General features: G+C 43.4%; 2 protein-coding genes across 5 annotated transcripts in view; one reads left to right on the top strand and one right to left on the bottom strand.

The window, feature by feature from the left end:
* Positions 1 to 2,857: 2,857 nt before the first annotated feature.
* LOC133237053 (uncharacterized) lies at positions 2,858 to 10,082 on the bottom strand. The gene is made up of 4 exons (XM_061399383.1): positions 10,056 to 10,082; positions 9,603 to 9,782; positions 8,807 to 9,561; positions 2,858 to 3,101 (listed from the first exon to the last, which is right to left on the bottom strand). The coding sequence occupies exons 1-3, from the start codon at positions 10,080 to 10,082 to the stop codon at positions 8,902 to 8,904; spliced, it is 867 nt and encodes a 288-aa protein (XP_061255367.1). The 3' UTR covers positions 2,858 to 3,101; positions 8,807 to 8,901.
* The window catches only part of BTBD9 (BTB domain containing 9), a 412,965-nt gene continuing 408,282 nt past the window's right edge, over positions 9,377 to 14,059 (top strand). For 2 of the 4 annotated variants that reach the window (XM_061399067.1, XM_061399064.1), the window contains exon 1: positions 9,377 to 9,462. The gene's annotated coding sequence lies outside the window, so the exon portion shown is untranslated. Of the gene's footprint in view, positions 9,463 to 9,579; positions 9,799 to 14,059 lie in introns of those variants that run through there. The other 2 variants (XM_061399065.1, XM_061399068.1) reach the window with 2 other exon arrangements.

The raw sequence follows: 14,059 nt of genomic DNA, 5'->3' as shown, positions 1-14,059 counted from the left end.
CTAGATGGGGGCTCCCCACCGCCCCCATCCCACCCCTCTAGGTTATCACAGAGACCAGGCTGAGGTCCCTTTGTTGTACAGCAGCTCCCCACTAGTTATCTGTTTTACACATGGTAGTACACATACGTCAATGCTCCTCTCTCAGTTAGTCCCACCCTCTCCTCCCCCTGTTGTGCCCACAAGTCCGTTCTCTATGTCTGCATCTCTATTCCTGCCCTGAAAACATGTTTATAAGCACCATTTTTCTAGATGCCATATATATGCGTTAATATATGATATTTGTTTTTCTATTTCTGACTTCCCTCTGTATAACAGGCTCTGAAAGTGAAAGTGAAGTCGCTCAGTTGTGTCCGACTCTTTGCAACCGGTGGACTGTAGCCTACCAGGCTCCTCTGTCTATGGGATTCTCCAGGCAAGAGTACTGGAGTGGGTTGCCATTTCCTTCTCCAGGGGATCTTCCTGACCCAGGGATTGAACCCTGGTTTGTCGCATTGCAGGCAGACGCTTTAACCTCTGAGCCACCAGAGAAGCCCCTAACAGGCTCTAGATTCTTCCTAATTCAAAAAGACACGTGTACCCCCGTGTTCACTGCAGCACTGTTTATAATAGCCAGGACATGGAAGCAACCTAGATATCCATTGACAGATGAATGAATAAAGAAGATGTAGTGCACACATACAATGGAATATTACTCAGCATAAAAAGGAACAAATTTGGGTCCATAAGTTTTAACTCTTGTCTGAAGTAAGGATTCAGTTCAGATCAGTCGCTCAGTCATGTCCGACTCTCGGCGACCCCATGGACTGCAGTACACCAGAGTTCCCTGTCCATCACCAACTCCCGGAGCTTACTCAAACTCATGTCCATTGAATCGGTGATGCCATCCAACCATCTAAAAGGTAGTCATTATTAAGCATAAGTATCACTCATTTCCCTAGCTTTTCCATGATCAACCTGAGTTGCCCAGTGCGATTATACACACAATCCAGAAAATTACAGATAAATCTGAGTAAGAGAAAACCCAAATTTAAATAGAAGATAAGGACCAGGGAATAAATTAGAACACAGATGCGTAGGCCACAGTTCCTATGCAAGCACTAAAGCTGAGCTAAGAATGGACTTGGAGCTTCATGACATCGAAAGTGAAGAGAAACGTTATCTAGTTACATTACCTGCTTGACTGTGAGGAAAACACATCACTTACTCAAGGGTAACCAGCATTTCCTGACACTTGGCTCTGAAAGAAAATTCTCCTGTGGGGTTTTCCATAAGGAACATAAATGACTGAGTGCACAATAGCTCTGCAGCAAATGCAACAGTGTGCTTTGTAGACCTGTTTCTTTTAGAATTCCTTAATGTGTGTAGAAGCCACAGTATTCAAAAGATAAGTCAGTAAAACACTCCTGGTAAGGGGGTGAGAAATATTTCTGTGTGTATGAGCTCAGGACAACATGGTCAGGGATGCAGTTTTCCGATGGACCAGCATTTGACTAAAAGCAAATACATATTGTTCAGTAATCTGATCAGCAGATGGTGGGTGGGTGACAGCCTTTTGTGAACAGTGAGTCATCCCCTTGAGATTCTCACCTAAATAGGAACATTCCTCTCTTCATGGGGGTGGACAGAGGGAGCACCTGAAAGCAGTCTAGAATTTTCTTTAAAAAACACACAAAAAATACAAACCCAGTTCTTTAAAATAAGAAGAATGAAGTATTCAAGTTTGTGAAGTTCCATCTAACAGGGCAGAGGGTCTGCAAACTCACAGACAAGTCATTTGTTTTTTAACCCATGTTCACATTAGTTACCACTATTAAGAGATGAATAAATTAAAAACCTGGCAATCCAAGATGTTCACATACCACTCAGCAACAATCTGCTGGCTGCGGGTAGAGCGTTTGCCCACTCTTTAGGCATCTGAACTGTTGGAGGATGAAGATTTGGGTTGAAAAATTTTCAAAGAAGAAATTATCAGCTGCTCACTCTGGCTACAGAAAAATCTGAATAATACTCCCATGAACTGTATGGCTTTTAGCAAAGTATCAATAACTGGTCAGTAAATCTACCTGGAAGAATTCCTTGTAAAACACACCTTTAAGTAAAGAAATGAATCTGGAATTGAGTTACTGGATCTAAGTCAGTTAAATTGCAAGACATGTACCAAAATACCTATTTTCGTTTTAGAATAAGTGATCTTCATCCATTTCTGATAAATGCTAAGCCACAAAATCAGCTGTACATTAAAGTTAATTATAATAAAATATCAGCATTAAGGAAGATGACTGACTTCTTATCTCTAAAGCAAGGCAGAATATTTTCAAATAATCCAAAAGTGGTTTCAAGTTATTTAGATATGTTAAAAATAAGGAGGGTCACAACTTGCCTGTTTTATGCTACTTGAAATACTTTCTGATTTGTCTGAACACCAATTCTATTGATCTGGACTTTCGAGGTCACAGAAGTCCTGGTTTCATAGGGACTAGGATTCTACATGGAGAAGGCGATGGCACCCCACTCCAGCACTCTTGCCTGGAAAATCCCATGGACAGAGCCTGGAAGGCTGCAGTCCATGGGGTTGCTGAGGGTCAGACACGACTGAGCGACTTCACTTTCACTTTTCACTTTCATGCACTGGAGAAGTAAATGGCAACCCACTCCAGTGTTCTTGCCTGGAGAATCCCAGGGACGGGGGAGGCTGGTGGGCTGCCGTCTATGGGGTCGCACAGAGTCGGACACGACTAAAGCGACTTAGCAGCAGCAGCAGCAGCAGCAGGATTCAACATTGAATTCATGGAAGTTAATCTGAAACTACTTCTTGTCCACAGATTCAAAGTCTGAGAAAGCATGCCAAGATGCAACCTTTCTTTTAAAAACAAGGTTTACTTTTTCTAATTATAAAACAAATGTATAATATCAATAATCTAGAAAATGCAGAAGAATTTAGATTTCCCCTAGCTTTTAATTTTGAAAAATTTCAAACCAACAGAATGTAGACATGCAAGCCAAGAGTCCTTCTAGTTACTAATGCTGAGCCACAAATTTCTCAGAGCTTCTTGGCAGTCAGAGTGAAATGAGGAAACAGCCAGTTATGTAACACACATCACCTATAATCAGAAAACATATCAGTTACTCAAGGGTAGTCAACTGTTTCATGGCATTTGGCTGAGAGTGAAAAATTCTCTTATGGTCTTTTAATGAGGGATACACAGCAATATCACACACAATAAGCCAATAATTACTGCACTAGAGAGTTCTTTAAAGTATGTCTAGAACCTCTGAATGTTAGCAGAGGATGCATGGTATGAAGGAAGGCAGCAATCTAGGGGTTAAGAGCATGGACTCTAGAACCCAGCTATCTAGGTTTGCATCCATCTCCATCATCATTGTGTTACCTTGAGTAAATTACTTAATCTTTCTATGCTTTAGTGTCCTGAATTATAAAGCACTGTGATTAATAATATCACCTGCCTCAAAGGGTTATTATGAAGCTTAAGTGAATTAATGCCCAGAACTACCTAAAACTGTACCTGGTCCATAGGAAGCCAGGTCATCAGTATTACAGTAAATGCTAAAATAAAGGAGTGCATAGTATGTAATAGTGTGCTTCCCTGGTGGCTCAGTGGTGAAGAATCTGCCTGCCAATGCAGGAAATGTGGATTTGATCCCTGGGTCAGGAAGATCCCCTGGAATAGGAAATGGCAACCCACTCCAGTATTCTTGCCTGGGAAATCCCATGGACAGAGGAGCCTGGTGGGTTACAGTCCATGCGGTCACAAAGAGTCAGACACAACGCAGCAACCAAACAACATCACCATGATGTAACAGTACAGAGAAAGGACACCTAGACTAAATAATGGCCGGAGGGAAGGTTTCCTAAAGAGAGGATGCCTGGTCTATTACATAACTGCTGTTAGCAAGACCTTGGCCCAGTTACTTAAACTTTGTATCCTTATCTGCTAAAACAGAGATATAATATCGGTTTTGATACAATAAGCTGAAGTTTGTGATATAAATGAGATAGTATAGAGGATTAGATGAGCAAATGGAACAGAGTGTGGCATGTATAACAGATAAATATTTTCACTTAAATCTGGTGGGAAAGTAAATAAATTACTCTTGCATTCAATTTTTACACATGTCCGTTTCTCCAATTAAATGGTATACTTAAGTTCAGAAGTAATTGTATATAAGTATTCATTCCAATCACAACAAAGCATCTAGAAGTAATGTTAAATGATAAGTGGTGGATTAGCACAATTCCTCTTTTTTTAAAAATCACCATGGAAATGCCTTATGGTTCTGGTTATGTCATTTCTGAGGCACACTGTCCACCTGAGAGTAGGTAAATGTAACACCTTGATTTCCATTTGGCAAAAATGATTGCTCCCTCATCTGTATTACTTTATATATCCCTCATTTCACTTCATACAGAATTCTAATATAGTATTAGAATACTATGTCATGACCCAGATAATCACGATGGTGTGATCACTCACCTAGAGCCAGACACCCTGGAATGTGAAGTCAAGTGGGCCTTAGAAAGCATCACTACGAACAAAGCTAGTGGAGGTGATGGAATTCAATTGAGCTATTTCAAATCCTGAAAGATGATGCTCTGAAAGTATTGCACTCAATATGCCAGCAAATTTGGGAAACTCAGCAGTGGCCACAGGACTGGAAAAGGTCAGTTTTCATTCCAATCCCAAAGAAAGGCAATGCCAAAGAATGCTCGAACTACCGCACAATTGCACTCATCTCACACGATAGTAAAGTAATGCTTAAAATTCTCCAAGCCAGGCTTCAGCAATATGTGAGCCATGAACTTGCTGATGTTCAAGCTGGTTTTAGAAAAGGTAGAGGAACCAGAGATCAAATTGCCAACATCCGCTGGATCATGGAAAAAGCAAGAGAGTTCCAGAAAAACATCTATTTCTGCTTTATTGACTATACCAAAGCCTTTGACTGTGTGGATCACAATAAACTGTGGAAAATTCTGAAAGAGATAGGAATACCAGACCACTTGACCTGCCTCTTGAGAAACCTATATGCAGGTCAGGAAGCAACAGTTAGAACTGGACATGGAACAACAGACTGGTTCCAAATAGGAAAAGGAGTACGTCAAGGCTGTATATTGTCACCCTGCTTATTTAACTTATATGAAGAGTACATCACAAGAAACATTGGGCTGGAGGAAGCACAAGCTGGAATCAAGATTGCCAGGAGAAATATCAATAACCTCAGATATGCAGATGACACCACCCTTATGGCAGAAAGTAAACAGGAACTAAAAAGCCTCTTGATGAAAGTGAAAGAGGAGAGTGAAAAAGTTGGCTTAAAGCTCAACATTCAGAAAACGAAGATCATGGCATCCGGTCCCATCACTTCATGATAAATAGATGGGGAAACAGTGGAAATAGCGTCAGACTTTATTTTGGGAGCTCCAAAATCACTGCAGATGGTGACTGCAGCCATGAAATTAAAAGACGCTTGCTCCTTGGAAGGAAAGTTATGACCAACCTAGATAGCATATTGAAAAGCAGAGACATTACTTTGCCAACAAAGGTCCATCTAGTCAAGGCTATGGTTTTTCCTGTGGTCATGTATGGATGTGAGAGTTGGACTGTGAAGAAAGCTGAGAACTGCAAGAATTGATGCTTTTTAACTGTAGTGTTGGAGAAGACTCTTGACAGTCCCTTGGACTGCAAGATCATCCAACCAGTCCATTCTAAAGGAGATCAGCCCTGGTTGTTCTTTGGAAGGACTGATGCTAAAGCTGAAACTCCAATACTTTGGCCACCTCATGCGAAGAGTTGACTCATTGGAAAAGACCCTGATGCTGGGAGTGATTGGGGGCAGGAGAAGGGGATGACAAAGGAGGAGATGGCTGGATGGCATCACCGACTCGATGCACCTGAGTTTGGGTGAACTCCGGGAGTTGGTGATGGACAGGGAGGCCTGGCATGCTGTGATTCATGGGGTGGCAAAGAGTCAGACACGACTGAGTGACTCAACTGAACTGAACTGACTGATACTGTGTTAGAGTCACAGTTCATTCAATTTATACCTTGATTTGTTTAAAAAAGAACTATGGCAATTAGTTACCTACTTTTATGTTTATCTTCCTTCCAAAACTGTAAGTTTCTTGAGTAACTGTATCATATCCATATCCATAGTTTCTGGCCATAAGCTGAAACATAACATACTGATTCTCACTGTGTGGTGAAATGAGGATTTGAAGTGTGCTGTTATAAGGAAATGAGTCTAATATAAAGTTAAGGGGACTGTGGGAATCTATATGAAGATCATAGACATCTCCTTTGGTAGATGGGAAACCAAAGTGTGGAAGAGTTAAGTGATTTGCCAAAGGTTACTTAGCTAGTTAGTGGCCAGAACCAAGATTGGAATCTCAAACTCCCATCAACTAGTCCAGATGGCAACCCACTCTACTGACCTGCCTTTCAGACCCCAACAATTTAGTACATATCTCTACTACCTCACTCAGCTGCAGTTGTTGCTCACCAATCACTCTTGTGTTGCTGATCCAGGCAGCGCTTTCCAGCCCTTCACATGTTTGCCCTATTTGTGGTCTCTGACTCTGCTGAGACCAACTTGCATCTCTCCCACCTGGGCTTCAGAGGCACTACTACACTCACCTAGTTCTTTTCTCTCTCTGGCCATTCTTCCTCAGACTTTGTGCGCTTCCGTTCATCTGCCACAGCCTTAGTGCTTCCCGGGGATCTGTCCTTGGTCCTCTTTATCGTTTCTTCTGTGTTTTGATTGATCTCATCCACACCCGGACTTATATTACCAAATTATAAATTAACGTCCTCTAAATCTATTTTAACTCAACTTGTCTCCTCACTCACAAATCTGTGTAATTCGACTGTTGATTGGATGTTTATTTCCCTCTGGATGTGAAGGTTCCCTCCATTAAGTCACAGTCACATTGCAGTCATCTCTGAAAGAACCTAATCAATTGCATTCTTTAAATGAAAGAGAATGTGGCAGGGGACCAGCTATCATCTTTATTATGGAATGTATTAATTTACTATTGCTGTTGTATCAAGTTACTACAGAGTTGGTGGCTTAAAACAACACAAATTTATTATCTTACAGTTCTGGAGATCAGAAATCTAAAAATCAAGGCATTGGGAGGGCTCTGTTCTCTCTGAGGGCTCTGAGGAAGAATCTTTCCTGGCCTCTTCCAGCTTCCAGAGGTTGCCTGCATTCCTTGGCTCCATCTTAAAAGCCAGCAGTGCAGATTCTTATCATCCTTCTCTCTGATCTCTGCTTCCATCATCATCTCTCACTCTCTGACTCTGACCCTCCTGCCTCCAGTCCAGCCAGATAATCCAAGATAATCTCCCCATCACAAGATCCTTAATTTAACCCACCTGCAGGACTTCCCTGGGTGGTCCAGTGGTTAAGACTTCAAGCCCCCAGTGCAGGGGGAGCAGGTTTAATCCCTGGGAACTAAATCCTGTGTGATGTGTGGTGCAGCCAAAACAAACAAACAAACAAACACCCAAACCAAAATAGCAAAACAAACAAAAACCAACTTAAAAAAAAAAAAACAAAGCAAACAAAACCCTTCAAAGTCCCTTTTGGCACAAAAGGTAACATTCACAGGTTCTGGAGATAAGGGCATGAAAATCTTTCAGGACCTGTAATTCTGTATACTACAACTGAAAAAACTGGTATTGAATATTACCTGTGGACAGAGAGCTTCCTAATGCTAAACTCTCGAATTACATAGGCTTATTAACTCTGCAGCTCTGGACCAAGCACCCTCAACCCACCCCCAGGCTCTACTCCTGATGGATCAGAGTAGAACACAAAGATAGTTCCCTGATGGATGCTTTCCTTTAACAGGGGGGTGAAAAATGGATGGGCTACACGTATTCAGTTTCTCCTTTTAAATTCACCAATCAGGAAGTCACTGCTCCAGCGAGGAGTGAGCTAAGGCAGGTGCAGTGACATCTGTTAATGAAATATGTAATATGTGTATGAGTGTAGAATGTTTCCCCAACAAACATGCTCATTTTTTAATACTATCATTGTGCGTGTGTGCATGCTAAGTCACTTCAGTCGTTTCGGACTCTTTGTGACCCTATACACCATAGCCTGCTAGGCTCCTGGAGAATCCCACAAAATACATCATCATATCCCACAAATCTGATCTTCCCACTGGCGGTGTCATCAGCATTATATGATTTCCTGGATTACAAACTGGTGGATGACCCAGACACAGTTTTCTTCGCTTCGTGTTAAATGTTTCCACCACCTACCCCAGACATTCTAGAAACTTGGCCTAGTCATTTATCCCTCAGTCAGTGCTGTCAATGCTACCACCTTAACAGTGCTCACATCTGTCCCTTCCTTTACATTCCCTCTGCCAAAGCTTTGGTTAAGGCTCTGATCACTTCTTATCTGGGGTACAGCAATGGCCTCATAACTGATCTCCCTGCCTCAAGTCTACTTTCACTTCCATACCTTTACTCAGGAAGCTTCCTTTGGCTGGAATTATGTCCTTTCTAGTCACTCTCTCCAAAGCCCCACACCCCGGACCTCCAGTAAGCCCAAGGGTTAAGCAGAACTGACAGTCCAACATTCCTGATCAGACTTGACACTAGGTTTCCCTGACTCCACAGTCTATGCTCTTAACTGCTCTTGCTTGACTGCCTTCCTTATAACAAAGATACTTTAAAGTCTAGTGACCTTTATACTTTAAAACGCACTTTTGCATACATTATTTTGTTTTAGCTGCACAATTCTACAACGTAGGTAAGACAGGTATTGTTATCCTCACTTATAAAACGAAGAAACAAGAGTCGGAGGAATTCAAGGCCGGGTCCATCGCACGTTGCTGTGGAGTTAACGAGTGTCACTAGGCATTCTTTCACATTAACCTGCACTCAGCCCCAAAGGTCCCGGTTCCTGGAAAAGCCTTCCTGCACTTCGCAGAAGTAGCCGATGGGATCCGCTCCAGACGGGACAGCAGTCTGGAGACCCTGCCGTCTCCCCTACAGGCGCCCGGGCGATCACGACTGGGACCTCCCCGTTTGTAGTGACGCGATCGGTGACGCCATACAGTGACGTAACGTGACGTAACTCACCGGGAGCCAGGTGCCGGCAGGGCAGCCACACCCTGGAGCCCTTTGATCCGGAGGGCAGCGTGTCGGGCGGCTGCGGGAAAACCGCAAAAGCCGCGGGACGCGACCTCCCGGCCCTGAACCGGTGTAACCTGCCGGCCCGCCGCCGATCGGTTGCTACGTGACGCAAGCGCGCAGAGGCGCGTGCGCGGCCACGGCGGTGTGCGTGAAAGCGGACGCGCGCCGCGGTGGCGGCGGCGGCGAGGACGGCGGCGACGGCAGCGGCCGAGGGGGCGGTGGCTACGAGGAGGGTGCGGAGCGGGCGGAAGAGGCGCCCGTGCGGGCCGTGAGGTCGCAGAGGAGCATCGTGGGGGTGAGTAGCCAGGGCCTCGCGGGGGAGGTGGGGCCCGGCCGCACCTGCTGCGCGGGCCCGGGGCGCGGGGACGCGCGCCCCTCCGCGCTCCTCAGCCGCCTACTCCGCGGGGCGGGGAGGGAGCGCCGACGGGGGCTGACGAGGGTCAGTTCCTGGGCGCGGGCGCTCCGGAAACCTGCGGCCGGCGGAGACTTCAGTTCTGGAAGCGTCTGGGGCGTCTGGAGTTCCTCAGGGCGGCCCTGCCAGGCTCCCGGGCCGAGGAATCTGAAGCCCGAGAAGTCCGGCTCCCTGAGCAGCCTCACATCCTGCCTGAGACGAGGCTGCGCGAAACCGAAGGCGAGGAGGAACCGGGAACGCAGTGGTTGGGGTTCGGATAAGTTGGGCCCTGCTGGGGCCCCTCAACGCCCCTGCCCTGGCCGGGCTCCGAGGAGGAGCCGGTTGTTATGGAGAGTGTTGTGTGAATCAGTGCCCGCGCGCCGCGTCAGACACACCCACGACCGGGGGGCAGGAGATCTGTCACTGTGGAGAGGGGGCGGGCAACTTGTTGCCTGGTGTTTCCAACTTCAGGAGTTGTGTGCACGTGTTTGATGTACGCTGAAAGCCTTGTCGGCGCTTAGCATTTTATCACGCTGTTGCTACAGATTTTGAGGCCAAGGGGTGGATAGACATCCTTAGTTCTTCCTCCCAATACTCAAATCAGCTGTTTTACTTCCCTAACCCATGTTGTACTTCTGTCATTATTAGGGCTAAGTAACTGTGGAGGCGCTGCCTTTTATTTTCTTTAAAAGAAGTACAGGCTTGGTATTTACTAGGCAGAAAACACAGATTCTGTTCAGCGTGTGGGCTGGAAATGTTGATGGTCGGATAAGCCTGATAGGGTACAGCTTAACATAAGCCCAGTGCTTTCTTAGTGCCTTGGACTCTGTCGCCTAGTGACCATGCTCAGGAGAAAGTATTGGAGGTAGGAAGTCAGTCAGTCTTTTCTGATCGTTGATGAAGGCAGTGCCTAGAAACGGTGGAAAGGTAGGCTGTACTGAAATTTAATCATGATTTGTGCAAGAAAATTGACAATAACTTGTAACTTCTCATTCAGTTCGAAAAGTCTATGATTCAGTTTCACAACTGAGGATCTGTAATGTTTGTTTCTTGAGGTTCTTATATCTTGGAGCCAGGGATAGATAACCTTGCTCTGTAGCACTTCAAGTACTGAGACTTCAATATTTCTTGTGCTCTGGACAGTAATAGCTTTTAGGACAGAATCACATTTGTTTCCTTCAGGGCCGTGTCTCCAGCACCTGCAAAAGTGCTTGCCACAGAGTAGACACAGTAGATATTTATTATATGTGACACTGTGGATAAGTCGTTTATCAGTGCTTAGCAAGCGTTTAGCTCAGTCCTTCAAGTAGTTAATACATATGCTGCCTGTGCCCAGTATTATGCTATATGTGGGAGGAGGATTGTGGGATTAACAAATGACATTGAAAGACCTGGCTTTTTCCCCTTAAGAGTGAAAACAGTATTGCTGGGAAAATAAAGCACATAGAAAATAATTATGAAACTAGATGAGGCAGTCTGTAAACAGGTGCTCTGTGAGGTACTATACTTTAAGTACAGTACAAACTTAGAAAAGATTGATTTCATCTTTGGAAAAAGTGGAAACTTTCTTTTAGAGATAAGTCATATGTTTGAGAAAATAGTGTGAATTTGGTCACTGGGGGAATATATTGCAGCGACTTACATGTCCCTTGATAGGGGATAATTGGAGAGAGAAGGTTTAGCAGGTTCAGGAGGGAAAGTGTTAAGACTCAGGCAGGCTTATCAGCATCCCACTGATAAACAGAGCCTGCTTCCTGGGAGGGATGGGAGTTGTGTTACTCAGAGTAGACTCTTAGACAAGAGTAAGTGTTATCCTTATTTAAAATGCAAAGATATTATAGTTGAACCAAAAGCAGGTATACCTCTGATTTCAGTACTAATCTGAATAAATGCCTCACTACTGTGCGCTTATCTTATGTATTTAGTCAGCAGTGCATGCCCTCATTTCTAAAATCTGCCTGATGTGCTGGGGCCGTTGTATTGGAAATGTACTGAAATGATGTACCCAAAGCAATTATCCAGCTACTCTCCGTGATACAGTTTTCCTTGGGATTATCTCTTATAGCGGTCTGTGATGTTTGTAGTCCTGCTGATCCTGTAAAATATACAAATCATGTTAGCTGGGAAAGGAGTCTATTTGAAGGATACTCAAAAATATTGACAAAAAGATTTTGAGAAAATTGCAGATGCTGCTGCTAAATATTGAACCTTCACTCTTTATCTTTTGTTGTAATGTGAGCTTTCTTTTGAGTGTTGCATAAACCTGAACTTGAATTGCTAACCTGTGTAATGTTGCAACACCAAATGTTGCATTATTTAACAACTTAGCAAATATTTATTGGGTACTGGCTATGGCTGGGCACTGTGTTGGGTGCAGGGACAGTGAAGAAAGCACAGTATACCTGAGATATCAAGTGTTCATCAGAGGAGACAGACACTAACCATGACATGTTACGATAAGAGCTCACTATTTTTGGAATAAATAAAATGCTGAAGGAATAGATTACTTTGGCTGGGGAAATAAATCAATAGAGTCAGGGAAAACTTTAAAAATGATGGAACTTAGCCCCGAAGGTTAATTAGTATTTTGCCACACGGAAAAGGAAAAACAATCATTCCAGGCAGAGGGGAAAGTATAAGCAAAATTGCCAAAGATTAAAATTAAGTGGGAAAACTTTGAGTTCTTTTTTGTAGGCTTCTTGTATGGCAGAAGTGATGAGACAGGAAAGTTATGGTTGGAGCCAAATCATGAGGAAGTCTTTTATTCTAAAAAGCCTAGACCTGCCAGCACTACTCCTGTGTTGGCGATAAGAGAATGGTGGAAGGTAGAATAATCAGATCAGAAAGTTAAGTGGCAGTTCGTGTGCGGAGTTGCTTTAGAGTGGAGAGGCAGGGAAACCAATTAGGATGTAGGTGAGAGGTGCCCATATCTTGAAGAGGGACAGTGGGAATGGACAGCTTGTAAAGATATTTTAGATGTTAAAATCTCTGAATGTTATGGACAGCTAGAAGTGAGAGAGAGTGAGAAGTCAAAAGTGGCACTGATGATTATGAGGGCATTAGATTAGAAAACATAGGAGGAGGAACAGATTTACAATGGAGGGAAGAAATGATGGCATATTAATTTTAAGGCCCCTGTGTGGAGTTTAGAGAGGTCCATTAGCTAACTGGAAGTTCTACTCCAGAGTTTATCAGACTTTAGAAGTAATTGTCATGTAACTGACGGACTCCAAGGCTACTATGTAGTAGCATTCTAGGACTTAATATAGTTAGTCTTTGGAGTTAGGAAAACCCAAAGTCAAATCTCTTATGCCTCTGTTGGTTAGATTGAGTAACCTTAGACAATTTATTTAGCATCTCTAAACCTATGGGGTTTTTTTTCCCCTGAAAAATGGGGTTAATAATACTTAAAAGAATTGTTGTGGCAATTAAGATAATATGTACACAACAGGACAGTGCTTGGATGATAAATGCTTAATAAATGACAGCTGTTGCTGTTAGTTGTTGTAATAGTTACAGCTGCAGAGATAGTGGAAGAAGATAATCCTACCCAGAAAAGTTGAGAATGAGAACTGGAAAGAACATGGAGTGGAACTTCTGGATGGTTTCTCAAACTTGAGCATTCATCAGAAATACCTGGAGGCTTTGGTAAAATACAGATTTCTTAGTGTCCCACCTCCACAGTTTCTGATTCAGTAAGTCTGGCAGGGGCTCTTGAATTTGCATTTTGAATAAGTTCTCATGTGTTGCTAATGTTGTTATTCCCAGGACTGCACTTTGAGAACCACTGACTCAGAGGATTGGTGAAGGAAGAGAGGCCAGCTGAGAGGCTAACGAATAGATTGAGGTTGATGGAGAATTCAGAGAAAGTTTAGAGCAAAATAAGGAAGTAAGAGCCTGGAGAACCACCATTCTGCTTTCCAGTTCCATGAACTTCAACTCATTCTTATTTCTGTTTCATCCAGAATTTGGTATAATGCTTGGCACATAACATTGTTTGAACGAACCTTTGAAGCTTCTTAACAATGTCCTTATGGGTGATTGCAAGTACTAACGTTCCTTCATCCTCTTATATCTCTGCATGGTCACTGAGAAGATACTGTTTCTAATTTTATAGACACACATAAACACAATAACTGCAGAAAATTTCTTTCAGATAGCTGAGGCATAACTAGGTGCTTTTGACTCTGAATTAGATGCCCCCGCCCTCTTTTAAATGTCAGAGAGCCCACTTAGCAAAATAATTGTCAATAACAAGTGCCAAGACTCTGCTCAATGTTACATGGCATCCTGGAGGGGAGGGGAGTTTGGGGGAGAATGGATACAAGATATGTACGGCTGAGCTCCCATCACTGTTCACCTGAAACTGTCACAACATTGTTAATCAGCTATACCCCAATACAAAATAAAAATTTTATTTTAAAAAGTCTGAACATTCTGTCTTAAAAAAATGCCAAGATTACAATCTGTATCTTTTATTAGGTACTTTGAAGGTTTATAG

This window comes from Bos javanicus, chromosome 23 (assembly GCF_032452875.1).
Source record: "Bos javanicus breed banteng chromosome 23, ARS-OSU_banteng_1.0, whole genome shotgun sequence".
Classification (NCBI taxonomy): domain Eukaryota; kingdom Metazoa; phylum Chordata; class Mammalia; order Artiodactyla; family Bovidae; genus Bos; species Bos javanicus.
This window is presented reverse-complemented; position numbering and strand designations above follow the sequence as displayed.

Bases quoted from the DNA above. Each gene is read 5' to 3' on its own strand.
- LOC133237053 (XM_061399383.1), bottom strand. From the start codon at position 10,082: ATGCTAAGCGCCGACAAGGCTTTCAGC. The intron at 9,783-10,055 runs GTACATCAAACA...GGTTTCGCGCAG, and splicing joins GCGCCGACAAGGCTTTCAGC to CCTCGTCTCAGGCAGGATGT. The intron at 9,562-9,602 runs GTCAGCCCCCGT...CCCGCGGAGTAG, and splicing joins GCGCCCAGGAACTGACCCTC to GCGGCTGAGGAGCGCGGAGG.